This window comes from Natrix helvetica, assembly GCF_964273705.1.
Source record: "Natrix helvetica genome assembly, chromosome: 9".
In the NCBI taxonomy this organism is placed as follows: Eukaryota; Metazoa; Chordata; class Lepidosauria; order Squamata; family Natricidae; genus Natrix; species Natrix helvetica.
The window spans coordinates 23,921,921-23,948,548 of record NC_138560.1 but is presented as its reverse complement, the minus strand read 5'-3'; the positions used below and the strand labels follow the sequence as shown (position 1 = coordinate 23,948,548).

The following is a 26,628-nucleotide window of genomic DNA, read 5'->3' as shown; positions in this document are numbered from 1 at the left end:
TGTCTGTGTCGTTCTCTTGCTTACAGGAACTGGAGATGATTGAGAAAGAGGAGCGAGAGGTGCCAAGACGTTGCTCTGAAAAGTTCACCCACAAAGGAATTGTAGAGATCTACAAAGAAGCAGATATAGATGTGGCATCTGAAGAGTTAATTGTGAGTAGAGGGTAATGTTCGAGCCAGGGCAACCAACTGAACCTTGCTGTAGGCAGTTCCCTTGAGTCTGAAGGGAGACATATCAAAGGTTACCCCCAATTGGATGGTTAAGATCTGAGGAAGAGGCCCTTGTGAAGATATGTTCCGGTCAGAGACCCATCCTCCTGCCTTGGAGGTCTTCTCTTGCCTTGCTATCAGAGGTGGGTTCCTACTGGTTCGGACCAGTTCAGCCAAACTGGTAGTAACTTGGCAGCCTGGGTCACTGGAACCAGCAGCGATCCAGGCCTGCCACATCCCCGAACCAGTTCTCTCGGCAGTTGTGTAAGCGCCGCCATCTTGTTTTTGCCCTCTGTGAGAGCAATTTTTGTTGCACTGCGTATGTGGCAGTGGTGGGTTATGACCGATACACCCCGGTAAGGGGGTACCGGTGCCTGCCGGGAGCAGCAGGTACCGTTCCGATATGGTGCTCCGGAGGGCCCACCTGCCCGCGCTCCTTACCGGTATTTGAAGTGTATGGTGCCTGTGCGACGCTCTGCCATACAGCTGGAGCATCGCGGGTGGTAAGTGCGCATGCGCTCGCTGCATGCATTCATGTGGTGGGCACCCGGCCCCGTTGCTCTGTACCAGTTGCAACATGATCCGGAACCCACCAGTGGTATGTGCGCACAGTGCGTATCAAGTGCACGCTACATCCCTGAGCGAACAGGCAGTAGTGACCGCCAGAAGCCACCCCTGCTTGCTATGTAACTTTGGGAATTGCCTCTCGACTCTGTTTTCTGTTGCAGTGAATTTATAGAGATTTCATCAGAAGTTTAATTCCTGGGTAGTTTCCCTATTTATTATTATTTCAATGTATTTACAAGTTTTTGTGCTGATTTGGTTTTGCTTTTGCTTGCTGCCTCCCTCCCTCCCCCTCCCCTCCCAGAAAAAAGGAAGCAGCAGATCAACCAAATAAGAAAAGGTTTGCATTCATGTTATATATGGTAAATTCTTGGGATTCTGTATCATTGGTGGAGCCAACATTGGAAAAGGAGTCTGGATTAGATGCTTTTCCAAGTTCCTTTTTGACTCTTACCATCCTACATGCAACCTTACTCTACTTGGTATTAACATTTCCTTCAATTGCCATAGGAATTAACCAAATGGGTGTTTCTACACTGGAAATGGAACTCTTGGGAAAAAGTGTCTAAAATCTAATGTTTAGATTTTTCTTACTGATTTCCTTTCCTGTTATTGCTAAAGGCAGTCCTCAACTTACAATGACGCAATCATTTGTAAGCTATTTGAAGTTGCAACAAATGACTTACAGCTCTCCCAGTGGTGGGATTCAGCCAGCTCCCTATTCCGGAGCACCGGATGTTAACTTTCTAAGCAGTTCAGAGAACCGGTTGTTGGAAGCAGTGACGTGCGGTGAGGTTTATGGCTGGTGAGGCACTGACACCACCACAATGTTTTTTATTAAAATGCCTTTGTAATGCAGGGGGTTTTAATAAAAGGATCCTCGCCATTTTGTCCCGTCCTTGCACGTTTTGAAGGGTTGGCGGCCCCCCCCAAAAAAGAGATTGGGGGGGGGAGCAAGGAGTCGAGGAATTCCTTGTTGTGTTTTCCACAAGGGAGGACAGTCCCTCCGAGGGGGGGGGGAGAGATGATGATGATGATGATGATGATGATGATGATGATGACAATTAAGTATCAAAAACCTTTTGAGTTTGACAATATAACATGTTATCCAAAATTATAAATAATCTTATTTTCAGATGCATTTTTTGCCATCTGTTATTTTCTTTAAAAAAAAACAGACTTGCTTCCAATTTGTGCCTTCTGGCAAAGTGCAGTTTTCTTGGCAAGAGATCTAGCTTGCCATTGCTTTCGTCATAGGTCTGAGGAAGTTAGTTTCTTTCTTTCTTTCTTTTCTCTTCCTTTCTTTCCCCTTGATTTGTTTCCCTCTCTTTTCTCTCTCTCTCATTCTCTCCCTTCAGCTCTCTTTCATTTCTCTCTCCCTCTCCCCCTTCTCTCTCTAATTTGCTCCCCTCTCTTTCCCCTCTCTCCCATTCTCTCCTTCCAGCTCTCTTTCATTTCTCTCTCTCTCTCTCTCTCTCTCTCTTTCTCCCCTTTTCTCTTTCATCTCTTTCATGCCCGTGCAAGCAAAATACCCCAGGATCATGGTGGCGGGGACAGCAACTCCTTCCGCTGCACTGCAGAGAAGAGCCACGCTGTGCAGGAGACTCCTTAGCGCTAGACTCAGGTCCCATTCCCCTCTTTCCTGAGCCAACATGACTGCACGTCACTGGTTTGGAAGAAATCTCCTTTTGTTTTTTCCCCACTTTCCAGGGCTAATCCTGTAAGGAAGGCAGGAAGGAAACATTCTGGTGTTGGTTCTAGCCTCATCTTTATTGTTCTCCTTTCAGAAACTGCCTCTCCGGTTCACCCTTATTATATTGTAACAGCTCAGGCGAAGCGCCCACCGACCTGAGTGGCGTTGAGTTGGCCATGCCCACCCAGTCACATGACCACCAAACTACGCCTACACAGCTGGTCATTAGGGCAAAGAACCGGTTGTCAAATTACTTGAATCCCACCACTGAGCTGTCCTCACACAATATTTGCAGCAGCCCTACAGTCACCTGATCAAAATTTGAGGCTTTGGTAACCAGGGTGTATTCATAAGGGTTGCAGTGTCCCACCAGGGTCATGCGATTGCTATTTGCAACCTTCTCGGCCAGCTTCTGACAAGTAAATCTAATGGGGGAAAGCTGGATTTGCTTAATGATTGCATGATCCACTTAACAACTGTGGCAAAAAAAGTGATGCAAAATCAGGTATAACTCAATTATCAGCTGCCTTGCTTAGCAACGGAAATTCTGGTCCCAACTTGTGATCATAAGTTGGGGTTTACCTGTAGCAAACTGTATTTTTCTTGTTAGAACAGCTCTATTGGCTAAACCCCCATGCTCCAGTAAATAGTATTAAAGTTGCAAGCTTCATTGACTTTATCATAGATGTCAACTGGTGAGGCTTAACATTAAAAGCACAGTAAATCTCCTTGGTGGTACATTATTTTTAGGAATCATCGCTACTCGAGGTGCCATCTTTAGATGGGAACAACCAAATAAGTAAGTTTATTTCTTTGGTTAATATTTTATTGATTGAAAGCATTAATCTCGCTACCCATTTTTTCACCACGTCTTGGCTGCTCCCGTTCCAAATCAGTTAAAACCGTATTAAATCTATAAAACTAAACACATTAAAAATAGCTGAATTCTCCAAGTGATTCTAAGTACTCCTGCGCTTTAAAAGATTTGGAATTTATTTTATTTGTATTTGGAACTTAGAGTAGGGGAGGCTCACAAACTGCTTTTGGTGCTTCGGAATTTTGCATTCAAGCCACTCGAGGTTCTGGAAGAAACAACGGATTCCAGGCTTTGGTGTAAAATCTACGGGCTGTTTTTCCAGTGACTGTCATTCTGAAATGAAGGAATGGAACCGAATGTTGATTTTCAAATGGTTTCTTTTTAACCACCTTTGGGGAGTCTGCAAACCTTCAGGTGATGGCACGGCCATGCCTCTCTTTCTTAGGTTGTGTTCCTACTTTATTTCAGGATCAGTTTTTTCACCAGCGAATGGTATTGTCAGAGGGAGCCTGGGATGATTTGGAGGAGAAAAACCAACCCTGCAAGGGTCCAGCCCTTTTAACCAGAAAGACATACTGGTGTTTTTTGAATAAATAATAAATAGAGCAAGGTCAATCATGGAATCTAAGTGACACAGTGCATCCCAAACATCGGGGCTTGCTGTTTCTGTGTTTGTTTATTAACTTTTTATGTTAGCGTTTGTGAACATGGGTTTTGAAAAATTTAAAATTTAGGAGCATTTAAAATGCCCAGGTAGTCTTTGACTTACAATCATTCGTTTAACAAGTGTGGAAAGTTATGACTGATCTTTGCACTTAACAATAGTTATAGAGTACCCAAAATCATGTGATCGAAATTTGTACCTTTGGCAACCAGCATGTATTTTTTGGACTATAAGATGCACCGGAGTATAAGACACACCAAGATTTTGAAGGGGTAAAATTTTTGTACTCTGCATGCCTCCCAAACTCTCTGCATGCCTCATTTTTTTTTGTGAAAAATGAGGCATGCAGAGAGTTTTTTTTTTAATACAATTTTTTATTAGTTTTACAAAGTTTTGAGGAAAAGGGTAATGGGTATGGTTACAAATTTTGACAGCTACATTATGCAGGAAATGGTACTCCCCCCGGTTCTCATAACTTTCACATATTACTAAACAAGATAATTATTACTTACCTATTTTTACAGCTTGTTTTTACCTTATATCTTCCAATAATTTCAATCTATTTTATATCTAACAGAAAAAAAATTCCCTGTATCAGCAATTGCATTATTTTTCTAGCTCACTTCTGTGACCAAAGTTTTCTCAGTGTTGCCTCCCCCCCCCCGCCAGCGAAGCTTCAGCACCTCCCGTGTCTTGTGTGTCTCGTGTAGTATCATCAGCTTTATCTAGGAGAGCTTTGTTTTTTTCTATGAAGGCCTCTTCCTCCGTAGTTGTATTAATTCTGACTCTACTGCCCTCCCAGAATATCAGCATACCTTCTGGCAAAAGCCACCGGAACCAAAGCCCTTTTCCAAATAGTTTTTTCGCTAAAAGTGCATATTTTTTTCTTTTATCTCTAACTTTCTTTGGGATTTGTTTCAGTATGACTATCTCTCTATCCTTGTATTTTAACATTTGCCCCCTTTGTGCACTCAGGATCTCATCTCTTGTAGTCTTTCTAAGAAATTTAATGTGAACCTCTCTTGGAACATTGTGTGTTCTAGCATAAGCTGAATTAACTCTATAGACCAGGTCAATATCCCCACCCAACTGCTGTCTGTCTTTTTTGATATATTCAGCCAATAATTTTGTCATGATCTCCCTCAAATCTTCACCGTCAGTCTCAATTACATTTTGAAATCTAAGGAAAAAAGACATCCTTTCAAATTCCATTTTTATCAGATGGTTCTCAAGTTCTAGATTTCCTCTCTGGACCACCCTCACCTCCCCCCTCATCTCAGCCGTCCCCTCCTCCAAAACTTCCAGTCTCTGTTTATTTTGAGCCGTTTGGTTTTGATTCTCTCTGAGCTGTTCATTCATTTCTTTCAGTTGATTTTTCAAGTCCTCCTGCCCCTTTAAGATCTTTTGAAGCAGTTGATGGGTTGACTCCTCCTCAGGGGCTTTGGGTTGTAATAGCGATACTAATGTCTGTTGTCCGCTGGGGCTGGATGTTGAAGATGTTGGGGCAGAACCAGCAAAACCTGGTTTCCCAGGTCATGGTCTCTTCGGTGCCATTTTAATAAAAAAAAACTCAGAGGTGTCTGTGTCCATACAATGAGATAGCTGCTATAAAAGGGGATAGCAAAGAGAGATCACGAGGCAGGCAGTCCAGAGAGTAATAGGGACCTTTTCTATAGTTCAAATCCAGACAATAAAATCAATTATTCCAAGTCCAGGATACAGTATATCAAGAGATATTTCTGAGTGTCACGGAGGCAAAGACAAAATGCCAGCAATTTCTATGGGTGGAGTCAAATTTCAAAGTGCGTAGAGACAACGGAAGTGTGCCATCTTGCCTTGCCAGCACCGGGATCAAAAGGCAACAAACCAAAAGTTTTCAAAGTTTTTTTTTAAAGGAATCAGATCATCACTTCTCTTTCACAATTGCAGCAGGGTATTCATCTGCTTGCTTGCAATGAGTGTAATTTCTTTTTAAAGCTCTCTCTCTCCTCCGAGAGTAGAGAGCAGTCCAAAGCCGCTTTTCCGAGGGGGGGGGAAAATCCCCCTCCCTCCAATCACACTTCTCAGGAACATATTGAAAACCTTTAAAGGGCTGACTTCCGGCGGATGCCACCAGGGCAAAGGACGCTCCCTTTAGAGCGTCCGATCTACAGCTGATTGTTTCGCCGATTTCCAGGGGCGAAAATCCTCTGCCTCGGGCAAAGAGGCGGAGGAGAGCTTTTTCGGGCTGGGTTGAGCCCGTTTGGACCCTCCAGGAAGGAGGTAGAAGCGGTGCTCCCCAGGTAGCCCGAGAGGAAGCTCCAACAGCTGGATCCCCCTGCTTTGCAGGGCAAGCTCTGGAAGGCACGTCTCCGTTTACATTGTTGATTGGTGCTGAATTGTAACGGACAGACTGAGACTGAAGCGATGGCTGCAAGTATTTTGGGGTTTTTTTTTCTGCTTTCTCTTATTATTCTACAGCTTTATAACAAAGACTTTCACTTTGGGGGAAAAAAAACGGAGAACTTTTTCCTTTTAAAATGGCTACTTTTCTTTCTCTGCTTGTTCTCCTTAATTGACTCTTACTGAAACCTTATACAACAGTGCCATCTGGTGGTTGGAATTGAAAAGAAAAGAGGATTTTCCTTTTTTTTTTTTTTTGACTTGCTTGGCGCCATGGCAAGTTATGGCTGCACAGAGAGGTACCAAGCCTAAGGGCACCTCCTCTCCTTTACAACAATCTCAGCTGTCCTTGTTGGCACAACCTCAATCTCAATCCCAAAATCCACCACCTGCAGCAAATACCAATAAAGAAATATTGGATACTTTGAACATTAAGTTTGGTAATATGGAGAAAAATATGTTGGATTTGAAACAACAAATGAGAAGCCAACAGGACCAAATGGATCAAATGAACCAAACTATGGAAGAGATGAGGGATCAGGCAGCTCGGGCTAATCAAGATATTAGAAATGATGTTGTTTCTGCCCTTTCTGGATTGGTTGTAAATTTGGAATTCCTGGATGATGTGGTTAAAGAGACTCAGAAGGATGTTGGAAAATTGGAATACTGGGCAGACAAGTTGGAAGAGAGGGCGGATAGAATTGAGCTTGAGCAGTTGCTATTCCAGTACAAGCAGTTAGAGGCTGTTTTGCGGGTAAGGGGTTTGCCAGAGGATAAAGACAGCGGGAAAGGAGAAGATTTGAGGGTGATTTGCGCGGAGGCTTTTGCCCCCCTTCTACAAGTGGATCCAAAAGAGATTCTCCAACAGATTGAGAAAGCCTACAGAGTTAACTCCTGGTATGCAAGACAGCGAAATTTGCCAAGAGATGTGGTGGTTCATCTGGAAAGGAGATACCTGCGTAATGAGATTGTACAGGCTGCATATCATCAGAGATGTACTGTGCAAGATCAGGAGGTGAAAGTTTTGAAAGAAATACCATTGAAAATGCTTAGGCTGCGCAAAGAGTTTAAATTTTTGACGGATGAACTGAAGAAACGTAACCTGCAATTTAGATGGGAGTTGCCAATTGGCGTTACTTTGATTTACTTTGGGAAAAGATATCGATTGGATTCTACTCAGAAGGCCAGAGACTTTTATTCCAAGGTTCTGAATGCTGGTGAGCCAGGATTGGAATTGGAAAAGACCCAGCCTGTTCAGCAGGAGCCAATAGAGATAGCAGCCTCGGCGCTTGCGTCAGTTGATAAACAGCTTGTGGAGAGACTGGAAGAAGCAGAAGGCTTGGGATTGGAATTTAAAGAACAGAGAATTACCAGAGCAACGGCAAAGAAAACGGAGAAGACTATACAGCAAACTTCGAGTATCTCTGTTGATGTACCTACACAATCAGAAGCCCTGGGAGGAGCAAGGCCTAAGAGATTTCCTACTGATATGAGGGCTATGCTCATGGGCATAGTACCTGACTGCACTGTTGCTGAAACTAAATTAATATTGTATATGATTACAGCAGCTAGACTGCTGATAGCACAATATTGGAAGAAAGCAGAATTATGCTCTATAGAAGAATGGATACTTAAGGTAGCAAATCTTGCCGAAATGGATAAAATTTATGTATACCTAAAAGATCACTCTTACGATAAGTATATTATAGATTGGTATCCCTGGATTGATTTTGTAAAATTAAGGTACGGTTCAAAGGAAGTGTCTATGGGATTTGGTTGAGAAATGCTTCATAAATATGTAGTAATGGTTTTGGAAAGGAGGTTATGATGGTTTTTCTCCTTTTTTGTCTTTTTCGTATTATCTTGTTCTTATTCTGATATATGCATATTATTATTGGGATATTTGTTTTTCAGATTTGCTGGTAACTATGCTTCTGTCTCTATCTGGGAAGTCAGGGGTTGGGTTAGGGAGGGTTAGGGTGGGGAAATGGAGGGGTGGGTGGGGGGAGGGGGAGGGGAGGGAGAAAATGTTACTCCTAATAAGACAACCTGTATATGTCTGTTACATAAATAAATAAATGTTTATAAATAAAAAAAAGAAAAAAAGAAAATGAACAACAACACAAAAAAAAGCAATAATAGCTAAGATTATACATTATGCTAAACCAAATAAATTAGAGTATAGCTAACTATGATGAGCAAACTACAAGCATCATTGCCTTTTCCAATGCAAAATGGAAAATAATATGAGCGCGGTACAGCCTTGGTACATTTAGCTCTTTCAGTTTTTTTGTTTTCACTTAGTGGTTTTCTGCAAATCTAGCCACTCTAAACAAAATTTATGGTTATCTATGTTTTCAACCATGTCAATTGTGATTTAATCGATAAACTGTAATTAAACAAAATAAAAAAATAAAAATAAATAATAAAAAAAAAACCTTTAAAGGGCTGGCAGTCCGTCAAAAAAGGGAATCGGGGAGCGATCCCATCTCACCACATTGCACCTGTAGCCTTCAGATTGTCAGGTTCGTCCAGCTGCCTCGACGCGAAAGCGCGTGGAAGCATAAAAGCTCCTCGCGCACCCCCTTTCGCCTCCTAGTTCCTAGGGCAATGCAGGGAGCCCCCCTGCGGCCGCCGCCGATGCAGGGGACCCCCAGCTAGCCGCCCCTTCAGCAGGGTGCCCCTTCAAGGCACCCTGTGCCCCCCCGATCGAGGGGAGCCCACCAAGAGCGCGCAGGGCGAGTGAAACACGCCCGTCGCTCTTAACAACCGGAACCGGAACAGGCATGCAGAGAGTTTGAGAGGCCTGCAAAGTGTTCCTGGGCGCTAGAAGGGGCAAAAATGGGCCATGTTTGCTTGTTTTTGCCTTCCCCAGCCCCCAGGAGCACTTTGCAGGCCTCCCAAACCCTCTGCACATCCATTTTTCCAAAGCGGGTGGGGTTTTGGGAGGCTAAAAATGCTGTATTCAGTGTATAAGAGGCACCCATATTTTCACCCTCTTTTTTGGGGGGGGAAGGGTGCGTCTTATACTCCAAAAATATGGTATTTACGATGGTTGCAGCATCCCTGGGTCATGTGATCACCATTTGTGACCTTCCCAACTGGTTTTTGACAAGCAGTCAATGGGGGAAGGCTGGAATCATTTACCGTATTTTTCGGAGTATAAGACATACCCTTTTCCCTCCAAAAAGAGGCTGAAAATCTGGGTGCATCTTATACTCTGAATACAGCATTTTTTGCCTCCTGAAGCCCCACCCTTTCACCAAAATGGCCGTGCATAGCCTTATGGAGGCTTTTAGAGAGTTCCTGGGGGCTGGGGAGGGCGGAAATGAGCAACAAACAGGCTGTTTTTTGCTCAATTTTGCCCCCCCAGCCCCCAAAAGCACTCTATAAGCCTCTGTAAGGCTATGCATGCCCTTTTTTGGGTGAAAAACTGGCCTGTTTCTACAAAAAATGGGCCGTTTTTTGCTCCCCCACCCCCCGGGAGCACTCTACAATCTTCCTAAGTGCTATTCATGCCCTTTTTTTGAAGATTAAAAAACATTTTGAGAGGTTTGTAAAGTGGAAAAACCTTTTTTTTAAATTTGCCTCTTCAAAACCTTGGTGCGTCTTATACTCCTGTGCGTCTTACACTCTGAAAAATATGGTACTAACCATGTATTCACTTAAACTGATTCATTCATAATGTATTCACAACATGTGATTTGCTTAATAACTATGGCAAAAATAATTTGTAAAATTGGGCACAACTCACTTAACAACCGGCTTCGTTAGCAACGGAAGGTGTGGTCCCAGTTGCAGTCGTAAGTTGAGAACTTCCTGTAATTGAAAACAACACTTAGAAGTATCTTTCTTTCTGACTCTGCAGGACAGTTGGCTGCTGACAATGAGCGGCTGTTTGAGCCAGCCACCTATAAATTTACTTTTCAGCAGGAGGCAAATCCCTCTCAGATTTTGCATCAAAACATCACATGCTCGGAGATTGACAAGAGACCTCAGGATGAGGGCAGGTCTGTCTCAATTTATGATTTTCAAATGATGTGTCCACCTTCTGTGAATCTAAACTATTTGAGTGTCTTGACCTTTTCAATAAAAGCTTCCAGAAATCTTAAGGAATGCTGTGTCAATATTCCAGGCTCTCAGCTGACTAACAAAAAAGTACTGGAGTGTATAACACCAGACGTATCACTAAAAGGCACAATCATGAAACTGCAACTCACTTACTATGGCCCAGTGGTGGGATTCAATTTTTTTACTACTGGTTCTGTGGGCGTGGCTTGGTGAGTGTGGCTTGGTGGGTGTGCTTAGTGGGTGTGGCAGGGGAAGGATACTGCAAAATCTCCATTCCCTCCCAATCATCTGGGACTCGGGAGGTAGAGGATAGATGGGGCGGGGCCAGCCAAAGGTGGTATTTACCTGTTCTCTGAACGAATCAAAATTTCCGCTACCGGTTCTCCAGAACTGGTTAGAACTTGCTGAATACCACTTCTGCTATGGCCATGTCATGTGGGGGAATTCCCTGGAGAAAGCAATTGTGTTTGGAAGAGTTAGTGGTAAAAGGAAATCAGGCTGCCAAAGAACGTGGTGGCTGGACACCATCCAAGCTGACACCAGGCAGAGTTTTGTAATGACAAAACTTCTTCCTGCCCCCAAATTTCCAGTCGCTATCACATTCAGGAGAGGAACACATACTGAAAGTCAAACACAGTGAAGCCAGAGCAAAATGTGGCACTGTTTATTTTCATCTAATGGTCATTTCTAAATTATTTGAGTTTCTTAGCAGTCAAGGTTGCGTTTTGCAAATTTATTCTCCTAATTTATGGCTGATTGCCTTCCAGATTCTTTTCTGGACAGCAAGAAGCGTGTTTAATGGAGATTTAAAAGGCTGAAGCAGTGGTTCCTTTTTCCATCCCATGCAAATTGGTCTGTCTTCTCTCTGAAAGAAGATATTTGAACCAAGAAAATGTGGGGCCTGTTTATTTCTTCTCTCCGGGCTTTGAATAGGAGATAAAGTCAGCATTTGTCCTTTGGCCAAAAGAGCCCAATGCATTTTGGCAAAAGAAGGTATCAGCAAAACCAGGAAGAATCTGGTTAGATCCTTTTGGTCAATGCCCTGCAGTTGGCAGCTAGATATTAAACCCATCTTTCATCTCTCAGCTTGCTTGTTTTGTGACCATCCCTCAAATACATGTTGTGCATTTCTTTATTAAGTTTTAATTTTATTCAATCATTAAATGTATATGCTGCCCATCTCATGATCGAAGTGTGTCAGTGTGTAAGAATTTATGAACTGGAATAGCCATAATAACAAGTCAGCCAATGGGAACTGTTCGGAGACTGAGACACAGGATTTGTTGTGAGCCGTGTGAGACATCTTGGAGCCTGGGTATTGTTTAGCTTAACTGTTCTCTGTATATAAAAGTTTGTTTGTCTTTGATTGAGTGCTCTGCCTCATTGCTTCTTATCCTTGTCACTTCTACTTCTCTCTACCATGTTGCAAGAGCTGCATGGGTATTGTATACATGCATCATGTTTTATATTATTGTATATAATATATAAGTTTCTTCTATAAATGAATCCTGCTGAATTGTTTGCTTGTGTGCTGGCTGGATTGCTGCAAACTGCGACAAAGTGATTCTTTCAATTGGATCCATGTCAGATAATCTCTATTAAATGTGCTTTGGCTTTCAGCAGTCATTTCTATTTGAAATTTATTATGTAGAAATATTAGTATATTAAAATTGAGTGGAAACCCATAGTGATTAATTAAGAAATGAAATAGGAAGACCCAAAGTCAGACGTTGGTTCCTCCTGGTTCGGCCGAACCGGCAGTGGTATTTTGGCCTGGGTCACAGAACCAGCAGCAACCCAGGCTGGCCACGCCCCTGAACTGATTCTCCAGTCGCTGCTGACATTGCCAGCATGCTATTTAGCAATGTGCAGGCGCAAAGAACAATTTGCATTAAAGTGTGCACACGCGCGCATCGCGCATCTAGTATGTGCTCATGCAAAACATGCACGAAGCGAACCGATAGTAAAACCGGGAGCAACCCACTTCTGCCCAAAGTAGCTGGTGTGTACCGGTGCAACAGACCATGGTCTGCAGATTTCTTTTTCTTTCTTTAGGTCTGCCTTTGTTGGCACTGCAAACCGAAATCGACCTGCGGCAAAGCAGTCCAACTACTCAGTCATCTGGAATGGGCTTATCCAGACATTCAGCGTGAAGCAGTTTGTAGCCAAAGCATATCCTGTTTCTGGTTTTGGTCCTCATCTCTGTCAGGTAGGGGTAGTCAGAGAATATTTGTAGCTCAAGAGTTGAACTGTGTGGTCCTTGGTGCTCTCTGAGCTTAGTTGCTTGCTGATGTTTCGTTACCCAACTAGGTAACATCTTCAGTGCTAGGACATCAGCGCTAGTCTAGCACTGAAGATGTTGCCTAGTTGAGTAATGAAATGTTTGCAGAAAACAACCAAGTTCAGAGTGCTCTGAAGGACCCCGCTGCTAGTGGTAGCTTTAAGTAACGGAATCAGCTATGGGCTACCTGTGAGATGCACACCTGACACCCCATTTGCAGCCTGTCAGCACCTCAAGACCTGACCTGTTTGCTGAAATTCGGCTACCGAATGGTCAATTTTGCCAATGTGATTTTGGGCACCTTTCCCATTTGTAAGTTGAAATGGGAATTACCTTCTGATTCCTCTTCTTGCCCATAATACCACCAAAAAGGGCCAACATATTTTAGTGCTATTCCACATTGGGATGCAGTGATGGCAGCAGACAATTTTCTGATGTCCTGACTTACATAATATTAGCACAGCCCCTCTTGTGTCCCCTAGAAGGAGTGTGCAATTTCTCCATTATTCCACTTCTGGCATTAGAACATTACCCAGCATGGCTAAATTTTAAATATATTACTACATAATGCATTGCAAATGCACTTAGTTGCAAGAAGTGGTGTCTGCAAAGAAACAGACTGCAGTGAATCCATCCATTCAGTTTTGATAGCTCCACATCTCAAATAAGTGGTTTGATTTTTTTAAATGAATGCTGGGAGGGGAATTGTGGGAGATGAAATCACACAGTCTAAAGTTGCTGAGACTGAGAAACACTGGTCATGTGACTGCAATTTTTGCAGGTTTCCAGTATTTTTCGCTGGGTTTTGGCATTTGAAATTTGGAATATAGTATTACACCCATTCAGGGGAATGAATTTGCCATTAAGTCAGGTCACATAATGACTTACTTAATGACTGCAACTACTTACAACAGAAATTCTGGGTTCAGTTGTGGTTGTTAAGTGAGGACTCACTGTATACATCTCTAATGCACCTATGCTTAGAATAATGTGTACTGTTTGTTCACTGAATTCCTGGAGGGATATTGCGGAATTGAGAAAAGAAGGAGCAATCAGATTGGTTATGATTACAGAAATGGACCACAGTTATTCTTATATTCTTATGGGTGGGGCAGGAATGTTCTCCTTCCATCAGGTGCCAGCATTCCAAATAGCATCCAAAAGTAAATCAGAGTCTAAGGCAGCGATGGCGAACCTTTTTTGGCTCGCGTGCCACAAGTGGGGGGAGTGCAGGGGGGTCGTGTGTGGGCGTGCCGCACCCATAATGCAACGCGCGACCCCCCAGTGCGCATGCGCGCACAACGCGTGACCCCCCCCATTTTTACATGCTTTTTTTGCCCTCCCCAGGCTCCAGAGGCTTTATAGGAGCTTGGGGAGGGCGAAAAGAGCCTCCCCCGCCCCCCCAGAGGTCCTCCGAAGGCTTCAGGGACCGTCAGGGAAGCCTTTGGACGATCCCTGAAGCCTTCGGAATGCTTAAAACGACCCTCCGAGCAACCCGGAACTTCCGGTTTGCTCGGAGGGTGGTTTTAAGCGCTCCGAAGGCATCAGGGAAGCCTCCGGACGGTCCCTGAAGCCTTCGGAACGCTTAAAACCACCCGCCGAGCTCCGAAGGCTTCAGGGAAGCCTCCGGATGGTCCCTGAAGCCTTCAGAACGCTTAAAAGTCACTTCCGGTTTGCTTGGAGGGTGGTTTTAAGCGTTCCGAAGGCCCGGACGGTCCCTGAAGCCTCCGGGGGGGGGGGAAGGCTCTTTTCGCCCTCCCCAGGCTCCTATAAAGCCTCTGGAGCCTGGGGAAGGCGAAAAATAGCTTTTAAAAAGGTGAACTCAGCTGGCCAGCGCGCACATGCGCGCTGGCCAAGTGACAGGGCAGCGCCTCACGTGCCCTGACAAATGGGTCCGCGTGCCACTTGTAGCACACGTGCCATAGGTTTGCCATCACTGGTCTAAGGCAAAGTATTGCTCAAAGTTCCAATTTATTAAGAGAGCCATACTGGCACATTTGGGAAAACCCGAATGTGAAAGCTTCCCGGTTTTCCCCACCCAGTTGAAAGTTCAAGTTCTTGCCCCCACACCCACAAGTCCATCCCATGGTCCAATCTTCCACTGCCATGCTGGCAGTTCCACCCATCTAATTCCGGTCAGGTGCAGAGGTGCAGAGACAAGGGATGACCTTGGCTTCCTAGAAAGAATGTTGTTATGGCTTCATAGTATGTAACTCCATACAATCCCCCCTCCCATTTTCCCACCATAGAAAATGCATAGTAGAATAATAGAAAGTGTGGCAGGCCAAAGATCCAAAAGAAAAGATGGCTGACATCAGGAGCTTATTAGAGAGCCTTAAATATATCTATGGGGTTTTGCTGTGGTGTTTTGGCCCTATTGGTTTTCTTATTTTATTATGATCCATAAACAATGGGTGTTGTGGTGGCTCAGCCCATGGTGAAGATGCTGGGCTTTTTGGCTGGAAAACCAGCAGCCCAGGTTTGAGACCCAAGCACCATGTGATGGGGTGAGTTCAGAACCGGTAGTGGTGGTGGTGCGAAGTTCTGCCTACCCACCCTGATGTCATCATGGACCTCTGCCCATGCGCTCCCACTACCAAACCGGTAGTGAAAAGAATAGCCTACCATTACTGGGTGAGTTCCTGTCCTCGTCCCAGTTCCTGCCAAGCAAGCAATTTGAAAGCATGCAAATGCGAGTAGATAAATAAGTACCACTTCGGTGGGAGGGTAACAGCAGTCTGGGACATCACGCTGGCCACATGGAGAGATGTCTTCAGACAACACTGACCTTCAAATGGAGATGAGCACCGACTCCTATAGTTGGCAAGTTTGCAGAATAAAATGTGCAGGGACTTCTTTATCTTTACCTTGCCATAAAGAATGCTGATAAAAAGTGCATCCATTGGCTTAACCTTACTTCCAAATATGGAGCTTTCTTTTTTGCAACACTGAAAGTTTGCATTTTTTATTTTCTTGCAGGCTTTACCAACAGTTCTTCGGTCAGCGGGATGTATTGTCCCCAAGGATGTCTGGGCTTATGTAGACAGCATATGGCCAACAAAGAGGGAGGTATTTTCATTCTTCCTTTGTTTAGGGATGGTTACTCATATCCTAACAAACCAACTTCCACTTCTAAATAGAGGATGCGAGCAGTGGTGGGATTCAGCCAGTTTGCACCTATTCGGGAACATTGGTTGTTAACTTGCTAAGCAGTTGGGAGAACTGGTTGTTGGAAGAAATCTCCTTTTGTTTTTTTCCACTTTACAAGGCTAATCCTGTAAGGAAGGCAGGCAGGAAGGAAACATTCTGGTGTTGTTTCTAGCCTCATCTTTATTGCCCTGCTTACAGAAACTGCCTCTCCGGTTAACCCTTATTACCTTGTAACAGCTAAAGCAAAGCATCCATCGATGTGAATGACATTGAGTTGGCCATGCCCACCCAGTCATATGACCACTGAGCTCCACCTACCCAGCTGGTCATTAGAGCAGAGAACCGGTTGTTAAATTATTTGAATCCTACCACTCAATGTGGGGGATATTGGAGGCCATCTAATCCAACCTTCTCCCCATAGCTGGAGTCCCATGATTTGGCTGAAAGAGTGTGGCTGGCCAGTCACCTAGGAAGCTTGCATGCTGAAGGAAAGACTAGCACTCACAGGGTCTCTTCCTAGTCTATCTTGCCATCTTTTCCAACCAGCAGACTCTCTGTTGCCTTGGTTTTTGTTCTGTACATACTTCAAAGAAAACATTTTGTTATTTATTTATTTATTGCATTCATCACTAGCCTCAATTCATTCTCAGTTTTAATCAACCCGACCCCATCTTTGGGCTGTATTCTAGTGTCATTATACAACCTTTTGTTCCATTTTTTAAAAAGTTCTCCTTTGTGTTTCTCAATTTATAAGAGAGTGTTCTGATCCCACTCTCCATGCCTGTGAATAAACCAGAACATTGGCTTGGCTGTTTGCCACTGTTTAATTACTGAGATAACGAATCCTTTGGCTGAGGGCCCAGACAACTCACGTTCAATAGAGCAACCCAGATAATTCAAACGAAGCAACGCAGATAGTCCAAACGAACAGACATGGCTAGAATACACAGATAGATTTTCTTAACTACTAATTCAAATGGTTGTTTCCTGCAAATGTCCCCTCCCAACGCCTCACCTATAATCTCTCTTGGGAGGGGCTAATCCACAACCACCTGTGCTTAATCATCTTCTGTGAGTCTGCCTACGGAGTTGCTGCTTCCGTTTCTCAGCCCTTCTCAAGCTAGCATCAGGGACAAACTCCCTTTGATCCTCCCCACTGCTCTATGCTTCAGGTGGCCAACCAGCCTCTCTGGTCCTTGCTCTGAGTCTGAACCCTGCACAGGGTCCTCCACATCATCCAGGGCAGACTCATATGGTTCCTCGCTATCCGAGTCCATCAGCAGCTCAACCGGATCCTGCTGGACCACAACAGAGAGCATCTTTTGAAAGGATGCTGGTCTCATCAGCTGTCTCTCAGTTTTCCCTTCTCTCTGGCACTGTTTATGTTTGGGCTTTAATTATGTTGTTTTTCAAGACCCTCCCAAGCTTCCTGAAGAATTTTTTCCCCTTCTTGAAATCCTCTCTGTTTGCCTTATGGAGTCAGCTGGCTGTGTTGAAATCTGGAACACCCCTTGGGTATAAATTCTACACTCACAAGTCAAAACTTTTGCAGTTTCTACTTCTTCAATTATTTCTTCTTTTTTAAAGTTTTTTTGTTTTTATTCTTCATACATACATTCACAATTATACATCCTCATAGTTATTATCAATATTGTGTGTATATCTTTTAACATTTATAACAATTCTTTTCTCCATCTAATTGGGACTGCTCCTCTTGCCATCCCATTCATCCATCTTATTTTATCACAACCCTACTTTTCCTTCCCTCTCCTTTTCTCCTTCCCTCCCTTCCTCTCTACTTTCTTCTTTTCTCCTCTCCTTTCTCTTTTCTTCTTCCCCTTCCTGCCCTCTCTCCTACACTTACTTCCCCTCCATGTCTTCCTCTCCTTTCCACTTTCTTCTTTCCTTCTCCTCTCCTCTCCCTGCCTTTCCTTCCTCTCTCCCTTCGCTCTTTTCGTTGTTGTGATAACTTCAATCTGATACATTTTTGGGATGACATTTGAGCAGACCCAGTTCTTTATTTTTCTTCAGTTATTTCTTGGGTTAGGCTTAATTTGCCAATGTAACTCTTAACATAAAGTATAGTAAATCTCCGAACACACACACTTCACAAAGAGTTTGCCTATTCCTGCAGTGTGCAGGTGCTGCTTTAATTCTTGCAAGAAAAACCATAAATTATGTAGACAAATTTTTATATTGCAAAATCTTTTTCCCATTATTTATTTCTATTCCCACTAATGGCCTTTCTCTTACCTTTCCATTTAGGAAATGGGGGTGATACGATTCCGCCCCAGTTTATCCAGAGATTTCAATTCTTACCACACTTTGTATACCTACCTGAACAACAGACAGAGATACGGCATTGTGGAAAGCAGTTCGATGGAGATATTCCTGGTGCCATTACCAGCCTACCAGTTGGTGCCTTCCCAATTCCATCCAGTAGGTGGACCAGGTAGGAACCAGACCAGGTCACTTCTAGGTTGTTGGTTCTTAGGAAGCTGGACAGTTTAAAACCAGGACAAATATTCTTGGTAAGTTAAGCTTCCCGTTAAGGAAAATGGATGCATTTTTTTTTTGTTTTTATTTCTTTGGCTATTATAATTTAATACGACCTCTCTGTTATGGGTTCTCTTTCAAGCGAACTTCTCTTTGTTTCAGCAGTTTTGTACAGTTGCCATTTCTGGACTGCAGACATTGGAATGGCCACTAGATGACAGGAGAGTGAGAGTGTTCTGCATCTTTTCGCTGCCATCTAGTGGCAACTGAACGTTTGCAGCGGAGGGATGAGAGCTCAAGTGAAATTAGAGAAATGAAAAAAAAAAGTCTGAAGAAGAAAGAGAATGGCAGAAATCAGCTCCCCTCTCTCCTCCCACCAAACCCGGCCTATGCCTGCTGCCAGTGCTGCTGCGTGTTGGAATTGCCTGCGTCTATTCAAATGGGTGTCAGTCTGTTCCGCTGTCTCTTGGTTGCCCGCGTTGTGCATGTTTTCCCGAAAAACAGCCTGGATGGTGACATGCAGAGCCCTCTCGGTGAGCACGCACACCATGGCCAGCTGCTTTTCTGGTTTCTAGCATGTGCATTTAGACTGGCCAGCTGGCCTTTGCATTTGCCGGAAACTCAAAGACCAGCTGCATGTGCACCAGCCACCCGGTCTTCGGGTTTTTGGCACTCCAGCACACACAAAGACCAGCTGGCCAGCATGCCAGAGTGCCAAAGAAAAGAGGAAGGAGACCAGAAGGCGGCTTGGGCACTCTGTGCTGAAAAGATTCCCCATCAGTACCCTAATGCATCTCCCCCCCCCAATATAAGTCCGGGTCTTGTTTTTGGGGAAACATGGTAGATGACAGGAAAGAGAGTGTTCTGCACCTTTTTGCTACCATCTAGTGGCACCTGAACTTTTGCAGCTGAAGGATGAGAGCTCAAGTGAAACCCGAGAAATGAAGAAACAAAAAAAGATCAGAAGAAGAAAGGGAATGTCAGAAAGCGGCTGGTACTGAGGATGTTACCTAGTTGGGTCATGAAACCCCTACAGGAAAACAAGTAAGCTCAGAGAGCATCAAGGACCACACAGATAATTGCTAGGATTATTGGTACCTGGCAGAACAGGAGTAACCAAACGAAAATGTTGTTTCACCCGTGGTTGACGAGTTCTCTGATGTCAAGAGAACATACAAGGCAAGTGGAAGCAGAAGAAGAATTGAACTCAGATCCCCAGTCAATGTAATCAACTTGGCCAAAGGAGAAGGCAGTTCTAAAGTTGCAGTTTGAACTCAACCCGAAGAAAAAGAAACAGGATCCAGGAAAGCTGGCATGAGAAAGCCTGAGCGAACACAAGATCGTGGAGGGAGTAGAAATGAAGTTTTCTGTGGGAAGATACATTAAATGGTGTCAAGACCTTTTGCAGCTAGCAAGATTGTTAGGGAACTCAATGTGATGTCACTCTGTTAAAGCAATTGTTTTAACAGATAGTTGTTTAATAGTTAGTTGTTTTGACTCCCTCCCCTCCTCTGCTCATACACTCTCTGTATGTTTTCTCTCTCTCTCTCCCTCCCTCCCTCCCTCTCTCTCTCTCTCTCTCTTGCTGGGTGGTGGTTGAGGCCGCTGATAGTTAGGATCGATTCTGCTGTTGCTTAAGTTGTTGCGGTGGACAGCAGCAGCAGCGAGAAACAGCAGTGGTAGTATCGAGTAGATCAACAAAGAAAGGGCATTTATGGCAGGCTGGCCAGCTGAAGCTGTAGGCTCAGCGCAGCTCCTTCTCTGCCGCCTGCCACCCCCCTTGCCTCTTAGCGCCCCCCAAGTCATCCCCCCCCAATGGGCGGTACTGCCCACTTTGGGAACCACTGAGTTAAGTGAATGATAGTTGGCAAAGGAGTCACTAGTCAGAAAGCTTTGATATGTGCACCAAAGAGGATATCATCTGTTTCAAGGATGCCCAACCTACAGCTTTGAGATGATAATAAACTCCTCTTTTGTTGTTGTGAGTTGCAAAGTCCTGTCTGACTCATCGCAACCCGATGGACAACGTTCCTCCAGGCCTTCCTGTCCTCTACCATCCTCTGGAGTCCATTTAAGCTCATGCCTACTGCTTTAGTGACTCCATCCAGCCACATCATTCTCTGTTGTCCCATTCTTCTTTTGTCCTCAATCTTTCCTAGCATGAGGCTCTTATCCAGGGAGTCCTTCTTCCTTTTCATTAGGTGGCCAAAGTCTTTGAGTTTCCTCTTCAGGATCTGGCCTTCTAAAGAGCAGTCAGGGTTGATCTCCTCTAGGATTGACCGGTTTGATCGCCTTGCAGTCCAAGGGACTCGCAGGACTCTTCTCCAGCACCAGAGTTCAAAGGCCTCCATTCTTTGACGCTCAACCTTCCTTATGGTCACAACCATACATTGCAACTGGAAAAACCATAGCACTTTTGTTGGCAGGGTGATGTCTCTGCTTTTTAGTATGCTGTCTAGATTTTCCATAGCTTTCCTCCCCAGGAGCAAGCCTCTTTTAATTTCTTCAGGGCCACCCAAGATGGACAGGTCATAGCAGAGAGCTCTGACAAAACATGATCCACTGGAGAAGGAAATGGCAACCCACTCCACTATCTTTGCCGTGAAAACTCCATGGACAGTACCAAAAACTCCCTTAAAAGTTGCCAGTAATTTGTTATGTTTAATGTGACCTGAGAGGGAAACCACTGAGAACTCTTGCAGAAAAATAACATAAAATTCATATTTCACATGAAGTTCTAAAGGCAAAGATGGACTTAGCCCCAGGTGCTAAGAAGGTGATGCAACTTTCTGTTATATCAGTGGGTTCAATTTTGATTTTGCTGGGTGTGATGCATACCAGGCCCCTTGGATGATTCAGTGTCCTATACTTTTGTATGCACCAGGGGCAAACATGGGCATGTTGGAACTTTTATTGAACTTCGCTGAATCTCCAAGGTGTGGGACGGATTACAATCAACCTCCAAACAGCCGAGACTATCCTGCACTGTTGCAGAATCTTTAATGATGGGCCTTTCAGGATGTCTCCTTTCCTCAGCTGTCATCTCCCCCTCCCCTCCTCCAATGTGTCATTTTCACTGGCTTTGTTATGATGACCTTTGCATGCCTGTTTGGAGACAACATGGTATTTGATTGTCCTGCGGCAACTGGAACAGGATATTAAAATTTCTCCATCGACATTTGGAATTGGCCTCGTCCTTTCGTTTTGCATTGCAAAATACCAGAGAATCATATGTACAGCGACCAAGTGTGCTATTTACTTAGATCCGGGGTGAGGGATGAAGAGGAAGAGGCAGGGGAGTGCATACCAGTTGGTCAAAGCGATTCATCCCATCATTTTCTAAATAAAGCAGATTAGTCTCCTTCACCGCCTTGGTTTGTTTCAGATCGAAGGAAAAGGTTCTGAGAGTTGTACTTTGAGCATCCGTAGGGCAACTAAGGTAAATAATTGTACAGCACCTGTATAATGTTAGTTAAATCTTTTGGATAAATAAGGCCAACAAGTTTGAAGACTTGTTTTAAAACCCCAAGATTACCAAAAGATTTGCTTTCCCTTCCTCCCCACCCCCACCCCCTCCCCTACTCCGTGTCAAGTTTGACTTACAAACTGTTAGGATGTATTTATTATATCTTACAGGCTTCTCGTACGTAGAGCAGTAGATCACGACTCTTCAGACCAAGGCTGAGTTCCAGCTGCTGCTACTGCCGGTTTGCTCAGGGACGCACTGTGCGCACATTTGATGCAAGCTGCGTGCACATGTGCAATACTTTTGTTCGGAACGCTGTTCTGCATGCGCAGAAGTCAAAAACAAGATGAACCGAGAGAACTGGTTCGGGGGCGTGGCAGGCCTGGGTCGCTGCTGGTTCCAGCCACCCAGCCTGCCAAGTTACCACTTATTTGGCCGAACCGATCCGAAGTAGGAACCCAGCTCTGCTTCTGACTCTTACAGAATGTCCGTGTTCAGGAAACTGCTTAGAGCACTGATGGCTAACCTTTTGGCCATCGCGTGCCAGAAGCGGGGGGAGCACAGTGGGGGGCGGGGGTTCACGCACGTGTGCCCACACTCATAATTCTATGTGTCTGCCCCCTGTGCATGTGCGTGCTCCCCCCGCGTTCCCCCAGATTTTGGCATGCGATGGCACGGTGGACCCGTTTTTTGCCAGAGCCTTTCTAGGAGCCCAGTGAGGGCGAAAATGGTCTCTCCCCCCCTCCCCCCCGAGGCTGAAAACAGCCTGTTTCCTGACTTATGGGGGCCCCGAAGAAGGCCTGAAAATCAGCTCAGCCAGAGCTGAGCTCGCATGCCCACCAATATGTGTTGTATAGCAAGAGCTTGGGGATACGACACCCTTAGATTAATTCCTTCAATGGAGACAGGAAGAAAACCATATACACATAGTTTATGGCAGTCCACCAAAATCAATATTTTTATCTGCTGCACACTAAATAAATAAATATCTCCATCTCTCTATCTCTATGTAATCTGTGCCTATATATCTGTACCAGTGATGGTGAACTGTTCTGCCCCCCCTTCCTCCTTTGCCCACACAGAACACACTCCGGAACAGTACAAGGGAACAAGGTTTATTGCACAAACAAACAGAAGGTTCCGTGGCAGTAAACCACCAAGACAAAACTCACAAAAACAAAACACGAAAGCAGCTATCCAGCTTGCTAGAATTCCAGACTAGAACGTCTGGCATAAGTCATCTGTTGACTGCTGCAAAGGGCGTATGCACAGTCAACCCTTTTTATAACCTGGAGAGGAGCCTCCTGATCAGCAGCTGAGAGCTCTTTACCGCCTATAATTACGCCCACGCTCCTTGCGTCTATGGGCGCGGTGGTAACGAGCATCCAGGAACTCCCTGCTCAGTTCTGACTCACTGTCTCGTGACTCCTCCCCGCTGCTCCAAGGCATGGCATCGGGAGCCCCCCTCCTCTGGCTCTCACTGCTGCTCCATGCCTCAGGCGCCTCCTGGTGGCCGACCAGACTCTCCGATCCCTGCTCAGCGTCGGAACCCTGTCCAGGGTCCCCCACCTCCTCTGGAGCCGACTCATAGGGACCCTCACTCTCGGAGTCTGGTGGCAGCGGCAACGGGCCACAACAGTGAACCTATGACATGTGTGGGCCACAACAGTGAACCTATGACATGTGTGTCCAAAATGATACCCCATGACATTTTGCGTGACATGCCAGGGTTCACCAACATCCGACCACAACTTTCCTCCCTGTTCGAATGACCAAAGAAACTGAATGAATACAAACACGAGAAATATCTTTGGGCACCACCCAAAGATCATTTAAAATGGATTCTCCCCATCACTGACAGCATATGATTTGTCATCTTCAAAGGTGTGATTGATGGTGACACAAAAGAGAGCACAGCTTGCAAAATGCAATGGGAACATGGCAGCTGCACAGTTCACTTGTATCCCAACTGCTGCACAGGGTGGTTGTTTGCACAGCAAAGATCGTTTTTGAGGCGCAAGCATAGAGAATATCTGCAACCAAAGTCTGCAAAATGATCATCCTATCAGCAATTGTGTGTAATCAACTTTGTGTCAACCAGATGTGCATTGGATTAGGAATGAATATGTAAAGAGTTGCGTCTCTTTTGTTCAGGATGTATTATATGTGTATGTAAGAGAGACATGCCCGTGGAGTCAAGGTAGGCATTTTCCAAATTTTTGACATGCCAAGCCCAAAAGATTCACCGTCACATTGCCATATATATTTAAATTGTAGGCTTTTACTTCCTGCAGAAAAGACGGTAGAAAATTGGCCGTTCTCTTCACAGCCATGAGAATGGAAAGGAGATGCTTAAGGTTCACATTATGCTTCTCTCTGGCGCGAGAGCTACAAATTCCTGCCCTACAAACTTCATTCTTTTCAATATTGGCAACCAGTGAAGAGAAAGGGCTTCGTTTAAAAATGTGTGAGACGCTTGTGAAGTTGTCCCTGGGCAAGTCCTTTTAATTCCATGGCTTTGTTTCTTTCAACAGGGCTTGATCGATGCCACCCAGCTTTGCTGCTAGGGCTGATCCTGCCCAAAAGGACTCGTCCGGACATTCTGAAGACAAGTCATGATCTTCCACCTAAAGCCAAGAGAAAGAGGGTCACTTCTAAGGTCAGCCTGGAAAACAGCTGCTTCACTGTCCCTTCACATTTACAGGCAGATGTTGGTCAGGAACAGACCCTGCAGCCTCTGTGCACAGGGGAGCTTTCCTCTAGGGAATTTCTCTCAAGCCTTCCAGAGCAAGAGGAGCTGACAGTTGATGGTCTTCTTGGTCTCATAGAACAGCTCAAAAGAGACATACTGTGTAGAGCGCCTTCCTCTTCTTGCCCCCAAGATGCAAGAGATGAAGTCCATCAAACTCCTCTGGGCGATACTTTCCATTCAACAGCAGATTCTGCTTCAATTGGAGAACAATTGGGCAGTTTAACCCTGGGAACTTGGGGATCACGGCCATGTCCGAGTGGGGAAGAGATACAGTTTTGTATCGATCCTGGTCTATCGGATTTCTGTAGCCTGCGTGGGCCTCTTTTACCTTCTGGGGTTTTACATCCAGATCAACATGGAACTCCTATGGCCTCACCCTATGGAGCACAAGGGATAAACATCTTTGGGAATCCACTTCCATCGAGTGTCCTTTGTGCTGAAGCCGTGACCCCTGTGGAAGAATGCCAGGCTCAACTTCCACCCCAGATTCCTTATGCCAACACGATTGGAGCGCAAAATCCATCCGTGCAGGAAACCCTAGGTCTCCTCCAATATGTGACACAGATGCAGTCCAGCATTCAAAATCTGGAAGCTCAACCATGTAGTCTCCTTACACAGGAAATGATCTTGGCATTGTCTCAGATTCCAGCTGGGTTAGAGTCGTTTCCAGTCCAGCAAGACGGTAGATACTACATAGGACCAACCTGAGATGCTTGGGAGGGTGACAGATGTGTTGGTGGCAGCTTAAAGCTGCAAAATAGAGGGCAACTCCTCTTTGAGAGCAAACAGGGTAGAAATAAGGGTAGAATAAGCTGCAGGCAAAGGAGGTTTCATTACTTTTTTTCCCTTAACCTGCTTGCATATTTATTCCTTATAATTCTAAGAGACGGGGATACATTTAGGTTTCAATTGTGCATTGATTGGGGTTTAAAAGTTTATTTAGATCAGCGTTTCTCAGTCTTGGCGACTTCCCCAGCCAGCAGGGAATTCTGAGAGTTAAAGGTCCACACACCTTAAAGTTACCAAGATTGAAAAACACTGAGTTGGATACTGTAAATTACCCGAATCCTCGTATGTCCATCTCATACCCTGGTTGTGACAGACAGGTAGCCAATTGGCTCACCAGAAACCATTGTAAAGACGTGACTTAAAATGAGCATTTCCCATGAAGCTCATGGGCATTGGCATTGGGTAATTTCCAGGGCAAAAAAAAAAAAGAGATGGATAGTTTTATGGTTTTATGTTATATGCTGATGATTTTGAATATGTATGTTGGGCAAGAGGCAGATTCCATGAGGAGAATGAGAATTCCATTGGAGGTTGAAGTTATTGTCTGAATAGAAGACAACTGTTCCTGACGTTTATTTCCATGTTAAGAAACCATTCAAAAGTGTTTTTTAAAAATAAATAAATAAACGCTTTATTACTTTTGTAAGATTATGGGGTTTTGAGTTTCTTTTTTAAATCTTTTTTTTTTCAAAACCTGTGCTGAGGTAAAGAAAAAATTAGAATGGTTGTTTTCTGAATAGAATCTCAGAGTTGTAAGGGGGGGGGGATGTGTGTGTGGACTTCAGTTCCCAGAATTCCCCAGAAAGCATGCTGGGAGTTGCAATCCACATCTTAAAGTTGCCAAGACTGAGAAACGCTGGTGTGGTCCAACTCCCTTCTCATTGTAGGATACATTAGAACAGCGGTCCCCAACCTTTTGGGCGCCAGGGACTGGTCCCATGGAGAGAGTTTTCCCACGGACCTGAGGGGGTGTGGCTTGCATTCCGTGAATGGGACTTCACTTGTTTGCGTGGTCCAGCTTCTGGCATGCCCTGGCCTGGTGCCGGTCCACATACCAGTGGTTGGGGACCTCTGCATTAGAACAATGTTTCTCAATTGTGGCAACTTTAAGATGGCTGGACTGCAACTCCAAATATGCTGGCTGAGGAGTTGAAGTCCACACATCTTAAAGATGCTAAGAGTGAGATACACACTGCAACAGACCATCTCTGAAACAGAGGCCTGTTCAGCTTCTAGTTGGGTGCTACTATTGTTAAGGAAATGCTAAATAATTGCACCAGGAAAAATTTCTCAC

The 26,628-nt window shown here is 44.6% G+C and overlaps 1 protein-coding gene across 1 annotated transcript in view; it reads left to right on the top strand.

Moving 5' to 3' along the window:
- SPOCD1 (SPOC domain containing 1) overlaps window positions 1–25,973 on the top strand; it is a 41,842-nt gene extending 15,869 nt beyond the window's left edge. Inside the window, exons 8-14 of the mRNA XM_081962689.1 lie at window positions 27–152; window positions 3,217–3,265; window positions 10,198–10,339; window positions 12,456–12,609; window positions 15,661–15,750; window positions 18,097–18,283; window positions 24,328–25,973. Of these exons, the coding sequence (XP_081818815.1) occupies window positions 27–152; window positions 3,217–3,265; window positions 10,198–10,339; window positions 12,456–12,609; window positions 15,661–15,750; window positions 18,097–18,283; window positions 24,328–25,253 (1,674 nt within the window). The 3' untranslated portion in view covers window positions 25,254–25,973. The remainder of the gene's footprint in view (window positions 1–26; window positions 153–3,216; window positions 3,266–10,197; window positions 10,340–12,455; window positions 12,610–15,660; window positions 15,751–18,096; window positions 18,284–24,327) is intronic.
- The last annotated feature ends 655 nt before the right edge of the window (window positions 25,974–26,628 follow it).